At 44.8% G+C, this 13,730-nt stretch overlaps 1 protein-coding gene across 1 annotated transcript; it reads right to left on the reverse strand.

The window, feature by feature from the left end:
* Nucleotides 1-2,939: 2,939 nt before the first annotated feature.
* Nucleotides 2,940-8,926, reverse strand: FZD4 (frizzled class receptor 4). Its single transcript, XM_030268998.4, has 2 exons — nt 8,638-8,926; nt 2,940-7,498 (listed from the first exon to the last, which is right to left on the reverse strand). Exons 1-2 carry the CDS (start codon nt 8,896-8,898, stop codon nt 6,170-6,172), a joined length of 1,590 nt encoding a protein of 529 aa, XP_030124858.2. The 5' UTR covers nt 8,899-8,926; the 3' UTR covers nt 2,940-6,169.
* Between the last annotated feature and the right edge of the window lie 4,804 nt (nt 8,927-13,730).

Raw genomic sequence — 13,730 nt, forward strand, 5'->3', positions numbered from 1 at the left:
GGAAATATAAGATGAAGATATTTATATTACCAGTATATTGACAAACCACGGGCAATTGTTTGGGTTTTGTGTTTTGTTTTGGTTATGTTTAATGTTTTAAGTGTTTGATTTAAAAATGGACAATATTTAAGTAAAGTATCCATTTTCTGAGCCCTCCAAGTGGATTTAATTAATAAGCACTTTCCCTTCTGGAAGGAAACACAACAACAAAATCAAAGTTACAAATTACAGTAAACTTGGCCGTGCAGTAATATTTGCCTTTGGCATTTAACCTGTTTTCTCTGGTGTTGTACGTAACATCTGGCACACAAGATGTCCCTACTCCCCAGAAAAACTGGGAAAACAACAGTTTCTCGATGATACCTTAATGTGTGGGTTTCATTTGCTGCTGCTCCCCTCTAAGCCACCTTTGTGCTCTTCCAGCCCCGTGGTGACTGTTTGGTAGGCTGTTCCCAGAGCATAAAACAAAACATCTGGTTGCTAACAACACAAAGCTGTTACAACAGCTGGAGTCTGCCAGGATGTGCAGGACCTCTGTCAGAAATTATTTCCCAGCTGCAGGAAATAGTAACTGATACGGGATCTATTGCACCAGCTCAGCATCAGCTGAGAGCTGGCTGACCTGCACCCATCCTCTCACCCATTCCTCCTGGTGAGATGCAGAAGGATGGCACAACCCTGCTCCAGCCAGGACTGTGCTCTGCTTCGTTTCTATTGCAGCCAGCGTTGGCTTTGCAAACACGCAGAGATGCTTTGCTGTGTACACAAGCTACACCAGAGTCTGGCAACCTGGTTAAGCCATCCTAGATTGAGAAAGAGGCTGCACACTCCTGGCCGATATTATAAGCCAATTAGTCCAAGCATGCTGAAAAGGGCACTATGGAGCATCAGCAACACAGCTGCTATGGGGCTGTGGAATCGGGCATTCACCTATAGGTGAGCAGTTCACATCTGCACTCAGTCATCCCAGTTAAAGAGTTAGGGAGTCACAAACAGCCCTACTGAAGGCTTTGCTGTTTTTGTTGAGGCTAGGGAAGCTGGAAGTGCTCAGGCAGTTGTCACTTTGCTCTCTCCCGTTCCTACAGCCTTGCAGGTCGACACAGCTCTGGCCTGATGGGGAAGATGGTGCAAGAGGGCTTGGGAAGCAGCTTCTCGGGATGATGCCTGCATCATACCACAAGTAGTTGTACTGGCAAAGTGAAGGAGGAACTGAAACCTAGCGCCTTTATGGGAATGAGTGGCTGAGGATGGAGGAGGTGTGGTGGAAGCCACCACTCAAGCCAGGGACTTGGTGATACCATAGACCAGCCTAGGCTGCTCCTGATTGCTGGCAGCACAACTCTGGCCTCCTTCTCTACAAGCTCCCTGTCATTTGCTTTCTTTAATGACAAAAGAAAAAAAAAAAAAAAACAACCAAACAAACAAACCCAAAAAAAAACCAAACCCAAAACCAACCAAGTAAAAAACACCAAGCCTAAATATCAAAACAACCACAAAAAGTCCTCATAAGTATTAATTTTTTGTGATCATTGCATACAGATACATACTTCCCTCAACAGGTAAACCTGAGTGGACTTGTCATCTCTGTGGTTTGGGGAGCTTGCTCACCATTCAGAGCCACTCCAGCAATCCACTGTCACTTCATGGGTGATGTTCTGAGACACCTGATGTGAGGGATCTGAGTGGAGGCAAGCACCCACGAGAGAGATCCTGAGCAGCCAACATTATCTTGAATGCCACACCTGAGGTTTTCACGTGTTATGAACAAGAGGGAGATCCTGCTCCTTCCCCCAGAAACTCTTTTATGTTTATTACGGTTAACAGTAGCTTTATTAAAGACTCATTAGGATAAGTTTGAGAGATCGTGTTAATCACCAGCCTGAGAACATTACAGTGATGAGCTGCCAAAGGCATGAGCAAATCACTTATAATTACCAGTTTTAGATGCTGCTCTTCAAAACTTGATTAGCTACAGATACACAGGTGATAGTTGCTACTCTTTTTTACACCACACCCCCACTATTATCCACTCTAGTCTGATTTAGGTTCTTATTAGAATAACATTCTGCTAATTAAATAATCTCACACACAGATTGTTTCATGATGGAGACAATTAAGTGGGTTTAAATAATTAATATTGCATACTGTTCTATCAGTGTCAAAAGAAACTGGCAAGGGATGCACATAAAAGGCAACTCCTTGCTGTTCCAATACATCACAATGGTGAACAAAGTTGACAAACAGGAATGAAAAGTAGACCATTAATAAGCCTAAGTTTTTAAAAAAACATTGCTAGAAAATGTAGACATTCAATTGAATCTCTCCTCAGAAGGGTTGAAATCACTGAAATCACCCATAGGAATAAACTGATTTCAAGCAGGTTACTAAGATTAGGATTTTCCCCTTCCAAAAGCCACTATTAGATCCCATACACTGAACAGACCGGTGGTGACACTGCCCTCCTCCAGCACACGCTCTGGATCTGAAGACTCATGCTTTGGATGTACGTATTCCATAACACATAGAAGAGAAAGAGCCTTAGAGGAGGTGCTGCTCTTCACCAGAGCCACATCACAGCAGTGCTAGAGCAGTAGAGGGCTGTGTTTCTGCCTTGCCTTCCAGCTGGCCTTTGAGGATATACTCCCACAACACCAAAGCTCCAGCTGCAGCCCCAGCCAGAACCCAGGACCTGTGTGCTGTCTTTGAAAGGGTTTCTGTCCACCCCATAAGCAGAAACATGAACATACTTTCACTTTTTCCCAACAATGTCTTGTTCTCAGTTATTAGACCCAAACCACACTGGATTAACCCATTCAAAGCAACCTCTCACCACAGCATGAGCATTTCAGTCCTTCTTCCTTCAGGGGAAAAAAGCACTTGCAACAATGATGAAGCCTATTTAAAAAACAAACTCACCGAAAATGTCAAGCTGCCATGAATTCTTTCATTATCCACAGAGGTTAAAGTTTTATTTTGATATAAAAATTAAATAGCAAAGTTTTTTTGGTTTTTTTACAGTGATAAATTAGAAATTTACAGTACATACATTGAAGTAAATATATTTTCTGTACACCCCAAAATAATCAGTGTCTATTTCCTTAACAGTCAGAGAAAGGCGCTAACTTGTCTGTTTAATGTAAGAGTTAAGCTTGTACCTCTCTGGCAGCCGCTTCTGAACCCTGCAGTGCCAAGAGCACACGCTGAGGGGGAGATGGGAGCAGGGACTGCGCAACCGAAGGAAACGCCTGCAAAGTTTCTGCTTGTATAACCACAGCAACTGCACTTCCGAGACAGGATTAGTCACACCAGTTACAGCTTTCAGCTCGTAGCAATGTTGAAATGAGAGAACTTAAGAGTTGCTGATACCCGCTCTTCGCAAGCGCCAGTTTTTAGGCTGTCTGCTGTGTCTTCCCACTTAACACAGCCCTGACATGGAGCCAGGTAAATGCATGGAGGTGAATCCATCAATGGAATGGTTTAATTTATGCAGCCACTATTTTCACTTTGGGTCAGTACAGTGCGCCCCCAACTGCTGGAGAATGATGTGTCCTCAGGAACAGCAGCTTGTGCCTCCCCCCAGCCCACCTCTTTCCCACAGCATTTGAATCCCTCACATGCTTTAATGGAATATCCCTCCAGGTCCCTCCTAGGGCTACACGGTGCCATCCTCATCCAGCTCACTGTTTCACATCACCAGGGGCATCCCTCTGTCAGCAGTTCACAGGGTTACAGGCAGAGATGCAAGGATTTCATAAAAAGGCACTATTTAACATTCACTTCTGTGTACATAACACTTCTGTGTACATAAAAATGCCATTTATTGAATCAATTTGCTCAAACATGGGTCTTATTGGCGAGGAGAGTATCCAAAGCCTTTCAGAGTTAAACACCTTGAGTGAACATGACACCTTGGCATGGCCAAATACTAGGTTACAAAAAAGGGTCATATTGCATCCTTGCTCCTTGAAAGCCAACATACAGCTGCTGACTTTACATTCCTCACTGCGGCAGCAGAAAGACTGCATGATGGAGAAGCTCAGCCATCTGAAGGTCTCACATTTGCAAAACTCCTTCTCCACAAAGGAATAACCAGATCCAAACACAACACTAACAGTGAGAGACTTTATGGAGAGGGTGAAAAGGCCCAGCTGGAATGTGGTGTTGGCCAAGACAGTGCTTGTGTGTCTTGAACAGAATGTGTCAAGTTGTCACTTGTTCTGCTGGAGAGGGAGCCCAACCGCAAAGACTGCCATTAGGGTTTGTTTGGGGTCTGGATTTTGTTTGTAAAAGAAAAAAAGTTCTCTAGCACATGTTTCGACACTGACATTGAAACAATACATGCTTCTGGGATGGATTACTGCTCACTTCCAGAGCTGGAGTGAACTGTGGTTTGGGAAGCACATGGGCACCTGTGTGGAAAGCAAGTATTTAATAAAGCAGCATCTGTTCTCAGCTGCCCTGGAAGATCATGGGAGTTGGGGCTCCAGGGGGAAGCTTTACAGCTGATCAGGTTCCACACAAACAAAAGCAGGAAAAGCTTGGGACACGTAGATAAAATCAAATGTGTTTCAAAGGGATAGAGCATCATAACAGCGTTCTCTTAAGTGCTTCTAGGATATTTGTATTTGCATCACCTTTCTTACAAGACCCTGACACTACATTCAGCTCCCCACAAGCACAAGCCGGTGCCTCCTCAAATAAAAGAATAAGAAATGCAATGGTTTCTTTCAAATTATTCACCAAGAAGTTGAATTTCTTGGATCCCTTTACAAAAACTGGAAAGGTCTTTGTTGCTCCTGAGGACTGAATGCCTGCTCACATTCTGTGTGTAAATATACATTAAAAAACTGTCTCCATAGCTGTCAGTGAGCACTTGAAGCATCGTTGTGAGGCAGTCAGCTGTACTGCAATGTCATGGGCTGAGAATGTTCTTTTAATTGCAACTGACACACATAATTATACAACTGATCTGTGTGAACATGAGGTTGCCAAGGAACTTAACATTTTGCTTCTCCCCAGACTGGCGTCTACAGAGGAGATACCATCACACTGAATGAAATACATTAAGACTTAATTGCTTCATGCAATGAGTCTCCAGAGAGAATCAAGTAAGTTTGCTTGGAGAAACATGGGATTGCTTGAAGGTACCTTCAACTAACTTTTCTCTTTCCTGGAGGAAGGAACACTACACAGTTAAGACTTTTTTTTAAAGCTAATAAATGCAGAAGAATAAAGTGGTCTGCTAGAAATAGCAGGAGCACCTGAAAGGGCAGGAATGGAGGTGGATAGATAATGATACTAGATGCAGAAGACCATATACAGTTTTCCACTTTGAGCCGATTCCTCTGCTTCTGAGGATGACCTTGAGTAAAGCTTTTAAATTTTATAAATATTGATAAAACCACAGAATAACTGAGGTGGGAAGAACCACAGGGAGGTTCAAATTCCCACAAGGCAGAATCAACTCTCCATTCAGACCAAGTTATAAGTGGCAAAAAGAATGATTCAAAATTATTATTAGGCCATTAGATGACTGAAAAGTCATCCTCACTAATACCTCAGAAAATCTTACTCATCACGGGTAAGACCTGGAAAGTCCATTTACTATGTGTTGCAGGACATGATCCCTGACTGAATTGTACAGTGTATTGGAACACCAAAATTCCCCAGGGCATAAAGACAGAATCCTCATCAAGCACTTCCTTCTCAATGCTTAACTTGGAAAAAAGACATCTGACTGAGGTCCTGCTCCATCTTCTGGTAACTTGGTAACTGGACCCTAATTAAGCCCAGAATTTGGCCCTGGACTGCCTTTCCTCCATCAGCTGTAAGGATGAAAGGAGAACATCATCCCACAGCTATGGGCTACAGCACCTCCATTTCTAAAGAATTCAAGACTTAAAAAAGGAAGATAACATATTTGGCTATTTCACAGCTTTTAAAGCCTCCCTGGGCTCTCCTATTTTGGGCAGCATGGTTTATGGCTATTGTATCTGCAGCATGATCTTTTTGCTGTTTATTCTTTAAGGCTTTTTTTTTTTTCTCCCATTCCCAGCGACAGGTTGCGTAACCATCCCCCTACTCTATTCCCAACATTTACACAGCAATGCTTGCACATGATCAGTCCTTCAAAGGAGAGCAGTCAGACCAGCGGGATGCTGTCCTTTTCTCATACCACGGTCTCGTTCCCTTTCCCGGGTTTCACCCAACCGTCTGCTCTCTTCTCCCGTTTCACTTTCCCCGAGTTCACCAGTCTGTTGGAGCACTTCTGCCATGTGTGCAGAGTTTTGGCTGACCAGATCCACATACCTGATGTAATACCCACCAGAAGGGACATGAAAATTTTGAGCATCTCCACTGCCATATTGGAATCATCTGCCGAATAGCGGAAAATGGCCCAGTTTGAGATTTCGTAGAAATAACAGGCGATGACACACGTTGCTGGGACGGTGTACAACACTGAAAAGACCCCAATTTTGACCATCAGTCTTTCCAGTTTGTCAGTTTTAGTTCCATCTTTCTGGAGATTAGACCTGATTTTAAATAAGGCCACGAGTCCTGCTGCAATGAATAAAGTCCCAATGACCAGGTAGGTAAAAAGTGGAGCAACAACAAAGCCTGTCAGCGCATCCAGGTTCTGGTTCCCAACATAGCAGAGGCCGGTGAGCTCGTCTGCATCTACAAGTCTCATAATCAAAATGACAATGGTCTTCACCGCCGGGATGGCCCAGGCTGCAATGTGGAAATAGGAGCTGTGCATTTCGATTGCTTCGTGGCCCCACTTGAGTCCCGCAGCCAGAAACCACGTCAGTGTCAGAATAACCCACCAGATGGAGCTAGCCATCCCGAAAAAGTACATCAGCAAGAAAATTATCGCACATCCTGTGTTCTTAAGACCTTCTTGGATAAGAACAGGTTCTGCTGCCTCTTCAAAATCACAGGATATCCTTTCCCGGCCCACAGTTAGCCTCACAATATAAGCAATGCTATAAATATTGTAGCACATGCTTAAAAATATGATTGGCCGCTCTGGGTAGGAAAATCTGGATGAATCAATCAGGAAGGTCAGGACTGTGAAAGCAGTTGAGATGAAGCAAAGACTGGCCCATATGGCCATCCAGATATCTGTGAATTCCTTAGCTGACCTGCTGTACAGACCAGCATCGTAGCCACATTTCAGGACACAGCTCAAGCTTCTCTTCACCCAAATGTACTGATCTGAGTTAGATCCCATGCCGTGGCACTCTTCTCCAGGCTGCAAGGAGGTCTTGCTGTGAAGGGGAACCTCTTCATCTCCTGGGCCCTCCATGCACATGTGGTTGTGATCATTCTGGGGTGGGAATTTGCTGCAGTTTAGGCTGTCTGGCCAGACAAACCCAAATTCTTTTAAAACAGGTTCACATCTTCTTTTGACAGAGAGGCACATGCCTCCACAGGGACCTATGGGGATGTTAATCTTCTCTGTGCACATTGGCACATAAACTGAACACAGGAAGAACTGGAAGAGAGAAATAGAAATCATAAGTGTGTTGGGGGAAAATGAAACAGGTTGAAATATAACAAGTTTTCCTTTTTTTCCTTTTTAGCAGTAATATTTGGTCCTTTGCCTTAAAAAAAACCAGGAAGCAGCATAAAACAAATAAACCAAGAACAATAAAAACAAAAGAGAGAAAAAAAAATAAGAATGTTGTCTTCTTTCAGTTCAAATGTGGTCCAAAGCCAAAGTCTGAAAATTTTACTCCCTAGATTAGCTCCATGTAAACTTAGCCCATCAGTTCCAATGAAGTGAGTGGGATTTAGGTGGATTTAAACCTCGAGGGTACAATTTAAGAAAGCAGAAAACCAAATTAAAGGGGTTTATACAAATACATGTATTTGTTCTGAGCATTGCCTGGATATTTCAGCTAAGAAACAAACAGGAGGAAAAAAGCATTTATTAAAATAGTTTGGTTCACGATCCTCCCAAAAGAATTTTTTTTTAACAATAAGTTCACGTATGCATTTGCGACAGTAATAAAATATTGTAGTTTTCTCGTCTTTTGAATAATAGCAATTCGACGACGCGACACCGTGAGAGGAATTGCGTGCTGACTCGGGAACTCTGCCCCGAGAAACAAGCTGGGTTTTGTTTGAGGAAATCCATGCCCGTGGGGAGGACAGGGAGCCTGCCATTCGCCTGGGAAAGAAACTTTCGCCGCGAAGCTCCCGGGGGGTCCCGAGCTGCCCCAGCTCCCCGCGGCCAGCTCCGCTCCATGGAATCGGGCGCGGAACCTGGGGCACGGCCGGGACGGAGGGCAGCGGCCGGGAAAGCTCCGGGAGTCGCCGCAGCCTCCGCGAGCGGGCGGGCGGCGGGTACCGCGCTGCGGCGGCGATCCTCGCCGCGGGCAGCCGGACACCGCCGGGACACCGCCGGGACACCGCCGGGACACCGAACCTCCGCCCAACACGAGCCGCGCTCTCTTTCCAGCCAGCCAGGAGCGACACTGCGAGACGGCGCGACTTTCGGGTTGGGTTAGTACTGAGCCGAGGGGATGGGGATGAGGATGGGGTGCTGCGGGACAGCAGCCGGCCCGGCCCTGCCGTGTGTCGTTCCCACCTCGCCCAGGCACCCAGGTCGCCCCCGGAGCCCCGACGCACCTGGAGCTGGCTGGAGCAGCCGTACTGGATGAGGGGGGTGAAGGTGGTGAGTTGCAGCTCCGCGTCCGCCTGCAGCTCGTGCCCCACCAGGTTGGGCATCTTGGTGACATTGTAGCCCAGGTTCTGGCACATGGCGATGCGGATGGCGTCGCAGCGCCGCTCCTCCTCGTCGCCGAAGCCCCTCGCCCCGGCCAGCAGCCCGGCCAGCAGCACGGCCAGCAGCCGGGCGCGGCCGGCCGCCCCCCCGCCGCCCCCCGCCATGGCCCGCAGCGGCCCCGGCCCCGGCCGCGCCGTGCCGCACGGGCCGGCTCCAACGGGGCGGGCCGGGGGCGGCTCCGCTATTAAACAGCCTCGCCGAGAAACGGCCCAGGGGAGGGACGCGCCTCCCGGCCCGGCCTCCCGGCGCCGCCGCCCCCGCCGCGGGAGCCCGCCCCGCGCAGAGCGGCGCCCCGCAGCGCCTCCCGCAAGGCAGGGCACGGCACGGCACGGCACGGCACGGCACGGCACGGGGTCCTGCCTGCCCCTCCGCCTGGCACCGGCAGTTCCCCTCCGCCCCCGCTCCCCGGAGAGCCCCGACCCTCACCCCCAACCCCGAGGAGCGCACTTCCACAGGCGGCATCTCACCGCCCCTCGGAGGGGCCCCTTCTCCTTGGGGACCCACTACCTGCACCCCCCGTCCTGCATCCCTCAGAAACCCCGGGGATACCTGTCCTTGTCTCCCCACAACAGGTCCTCTTTCTGTCCCGTGTGGCCAGTGCCCCTGGGAGACGTCGTCACTATCCCGAGTTCCCACCATGAGTGTTGGTCCTAGGAGCTCCCCAGGTTCGGCTCCACAGGGACAGGGTAGGCTGAGCCCCGTACGGATGTGTTTGGGTTCAGCAGATGTGTTTGGGCTCAACGTGCCCCAATCCTCCCCTAATTTCTGGCCTTTCTCCAGCCCTAAGTGCTCCGCTCTTCTGCTGTGGGGTTAAAAGTGTCCAGGGTGGCTTTCTAAGGTGCTGTTTTGTCTTCTCAATGGGTTAAACTGCACCACTGGGTCACATCTGGACTGTAGCATTGTTTGTTTTTTCATTGGGGCCATGAAACCTGTAGGGCACTGCTAGGTACCTCCTGGCATTTGTATAAATCCCTGTAAAATAAGTAAGTGTGGATGAAGCATTTGTGAATTTGGGAGGAAAGGGCTGGATGATTAAGCAGACCTTTAACATGTCAGCAGGAGGAGGGATTAAGAGCATAGAAACAAGGTTAAATTCCCTTGATATTATTTACACCTGTAATAAAATCTAGTTGAGCTGGTTGTGCCTTTAGCAAAAATATGTCATCTATTAATGAATTCTTTGTAAAGCACTTTGAAAATATTTGTAAAGCCCTGGTTAAGCAACCTCCTTCTATGTGCATGCAGCATGTGGCATGTGCATGTGCTCCTGAGGGTGTCTGTCACAGGCAGCCAGGCCTCTGAGTGCACCTCGGGGCCTTTGCTGCTCCCCATCATTCCCCAGCTCCATTGGTCAACCAAGACTAGGATTAATGGGATAAGCCACCCCTCAGCTATTGCTCCTTACCAAGCACAAGACTGTAAATCACAGCAAAACCCATGCAATGAAGTGCTCTGTGCTCACTCACTGCAGGTTTCTCCTCTGAGGTTCTGTAACCAATGGGGTTTCTTTACCTCACACTGTGTGTGAGCTGTCCTGGGACATTGCAGGGACTGATGGGCATTAATGTGCTTTATTTGAGGTGCTTTAGTTGAGGTTTTGTGAGCATAGGTATTTACATAGTCTCATTGCTGTAACGCTTTACATGTAGCTCGAATAAACAGTATCTCTGACCTCACAAAATGCTTGTGAGGCAGACAAGTAATATTATCTTAACTTTTCAAACACAGAGGCAGACAGTGCTCTGGTCCCAAGGTCAGTCAAGGAGCTTGTAAAGGAGTCAGCAACTCAACCATATCTTACAAAGCCCGTATTTACCTGCAGGCATTGGTGTCTGCACCCAGCAGTGCTCAGCTGCTAATCTGGGTGGGTGATAATGCTGTGAACGCACATGGTGTGCTGCACATGTCCACCAAGCTGCTCCCAGCACTGCCAAGTTTACCTTCCCTAGCACACAAGTGCAGGGCATGGGTGATGGGTGCTCCCCATGCAGTCAAACACATCAAAGTATGAGGCAGGCTTCCATGGGAGAAGGTTTTGGTTGGAGTTTATTTTTTTTCCAAATTATGTAGGAAAGAAGGCTAGAGGGAGAATCATAGTGACCTTAAAAACTATGCATCTTTGTCTTAGTATATGATAAACCCTTTTTCATCTGCCATCTCCTGCTGCAGTTAGGCACTGAAGCAGTTTGCTGCTACTAGAATAAGGCCTTTACCTAGTTCCCATGAAATAAACCACCTACTGCATATTCAGAAATTACAAAGCAAAGCCTTTGGCCCATGAACCTAGTCCTTGGACTAAGTAAAACTACAGTGGACACAAGTACCTTTGTAGCAGAACTTCTCACCCCAAAAGAAACTCCTACCACTATTGCCTCTTCTTTGGGAATACAAAATAAATATTAGAAAGTGATACACTGTTGTGTTTGCTTTGGAAAGTCTTTTAGATAATGGGAATTAGTTTTGAAAACGAGTGCTGTGAGAGGCAGTGGCAAATCATATGAGTGGTTGGAGTTGGAAAAAATGGTAATTAACCTGCTTTGAACCTTATGCATATAACAGTGATTCAATGTCACCACGATAAGCCTGTAGATAACATTTTCTTTAAACAGATCAAAATAGGAAAACTCCTGGATAGTGGATTTATAGATTCTTGGATTACTGGGCAATGTGAGACACAGGCCTGAATCTGGCACAGCGAAAGATATGTTCCTTCCTCAATTACTGATTGCCTGATTTGCAGAGTATATTTTTTATAAATGTGATTTTGAGGGTTCTTTAGTTAGATCAGCAGTCACCCTTACAATTATTATTTGTTGTCAGTGCCAATAATTATGTTTGGTTTCTAGGCTGAGTTTTTTTCACCTTCCAGCCACTGACTTTTGTTGTATCTTTGCTGGACAGGTTGAGAAGTCATTATTGAGATTAACTCTGTAGGTAATGTCAGGCTGTGATTAAGTTACTTTATGCCCTTTTTTAATAATCAAAATAGATTGAAATTCCTGAGTTTCTTATTGTAAGAATTGTTTTTCCCAATTCTTTAATCATACTTTTCATTAAAAAGGAGAAAGATTTTATCCTGCTGTTTAAATACCACTTTCAGCCCCAACCATCCTTTGTAGTATAAATAGATGTGTCTGAATTAGTAGTCGAAGCACCTTTGGTCCCTTTAGAGTTAGTTAAAGTCAGGATAGACAGACACTTGCAGAAGGCAGCTTACATAATAGGAATGACAAAATACAAACAATGCAAAATCATACTTATTATGATCTTGTTTTTAGTATTTGCCCCTTACATTTGTATGTATTTTTTGCATGTTTATTAAAGCCATGGGCATATTTTTACACTGTGAAAATAAATAATGCTTACCATGGTCTCTGAGTCTTCCACTGATTTGTAGGTTATCAAGGAAGTTTCATAACTCTTCCTTGAACATTTTCAATGCATCAACATTTGCCTGACTTGTAGTTATAGAACATTCAGGTCTCAGCTCATCTTTCCCACTGGAGTGATACTCATGTCACAAGAGGACCTTGCTTAGACCTCCAAGGACATGATCTCTTCCACTGCATCACAAGGAGAGGCAGGACAGATGCCTTGCAAGCAGATCTGAGAAAGCTTGGACATCCACTTGGTTTTCAAAAAAAAGGAAAAAAAAAAAAGGGGAAAAAAAAAAAAAAGTGGCTACCACATTAGAATGTGATTATTTTAACCAAACATAGATGTCAGCTTTTAGTCAGATGAATTTCATTCTAGAAATGCCTCTATCTCTCAGCTGACTGTAAGAGGAATGTAGGATGACTAACCCAGAGGTTAAAACTCTCAAAGAGGTGCTGGATGAGAACAGTCCCTGACTCCCAGCCAGTCTTTTGGGAATTGATGACAGAGAATATTGACACTACCTTCCAGAAAGTTCTTTTAAAGACCTTGTATACAAGTCAAATAAACATATAAGGATATTAAAATGTGTAGATTCTAGAGTAGTTTTGGGACACGGAAATTTTAAGAATTACTTAATTACTCTTAGTTGTCTCTATGATACAACTCATATGTATTTTCCAATATACAACAAAAATTACTGTTGGACCTAGCTGTTAACTCTTTTGTTTACTGACAATTCCACAACTTTTATCAAGTAGCAGACTTCTAACATTAGTGACTTTCTTTTAGTCTCAAATTACATAAAACAATATTGTCCTTGAACATCTGTCCATTATTTTTTTATCTTTTGTATATTTAATCAAATTCTCGTCATTCCTTTTGGATTTATATTCATTCAAATCAATGTTTCCTTCCTACTCTTTGAAATTAATGCTTTTATTAAACTTAACTAACTTCATAACTTTTAAATTTTATTAAAGAATTAAAAAAAAATTCCATCTGCATTCCAGTAGAATTTTTTAGTCAGGATCTTCTTTCTCAAAATCAAGACCTAAATCAATCACCCACTTTATTTCTTTATTTGATGATGTCTTTGCAAGCATCTAGCAATACATTTTAGATGGTTTCCTAATTGACATTCACAAGCTTAACGTAAGTTTTCTCTCTTACTTCACTACTTTGTGAGGCTGACCCTTTTAAAGCAGGAAATACATATATTCACCTCTTTGCATTTATCCATTACCATCGTCATTTCAATTGTCCAGTAACAATCAGAAAGAAGTGGTATTGTCATGACACTTCCAGTGAACATGGCTCTATGCAATCTCAGAAAAAAAGACAATGCAGCGAGCTGCATATGTATTTATACACATGTGTGTATATATATAGATATGCAAATATATTTACACACACACATATCAGGGGGTTTATATAGAAAGTATTCATAGACTCACAGAAACATTAAAGTTGGAGAAGATCATTAAGTGCAAGCACCAACCCAGCACTGCCAAGCTAAAACCACCACTAAACCATTACCTTAACTGCCCATTTACATGTT

Source organism: Taeniopygia guttata, chromosome 1 (genome assembly GCF_048771995.1).
Source record: "Taeniopygia guttata chromosome 1, bTaeGut7.mat, whole genome shotgun sequence".
Classification (NCBI taxonomy): domain Eukaryota; kingdom Metazoa; phylum Chordata; class Aves; order Passeriformes; family Estrildidae; genus Taeniopygia; species Taeniopygia guttata.

Coding starts and splice junctions, on each gene's coding strand:
- FZD4 (XM_030268998.4), bottom strand. CDS start 8,898: ATGGCGGGGGGCGGCGGGGGGGCGGCCGGCCGCGCCCGGCTGCTGGCC. Junction 7,499..8,637: donor GCTGCTCCAGCCAGCTCCAG/GTGCGTCGGGGC, acceptor TCTCTCTTCCAG/TTCTTCCTGTGTTCAGTTTA.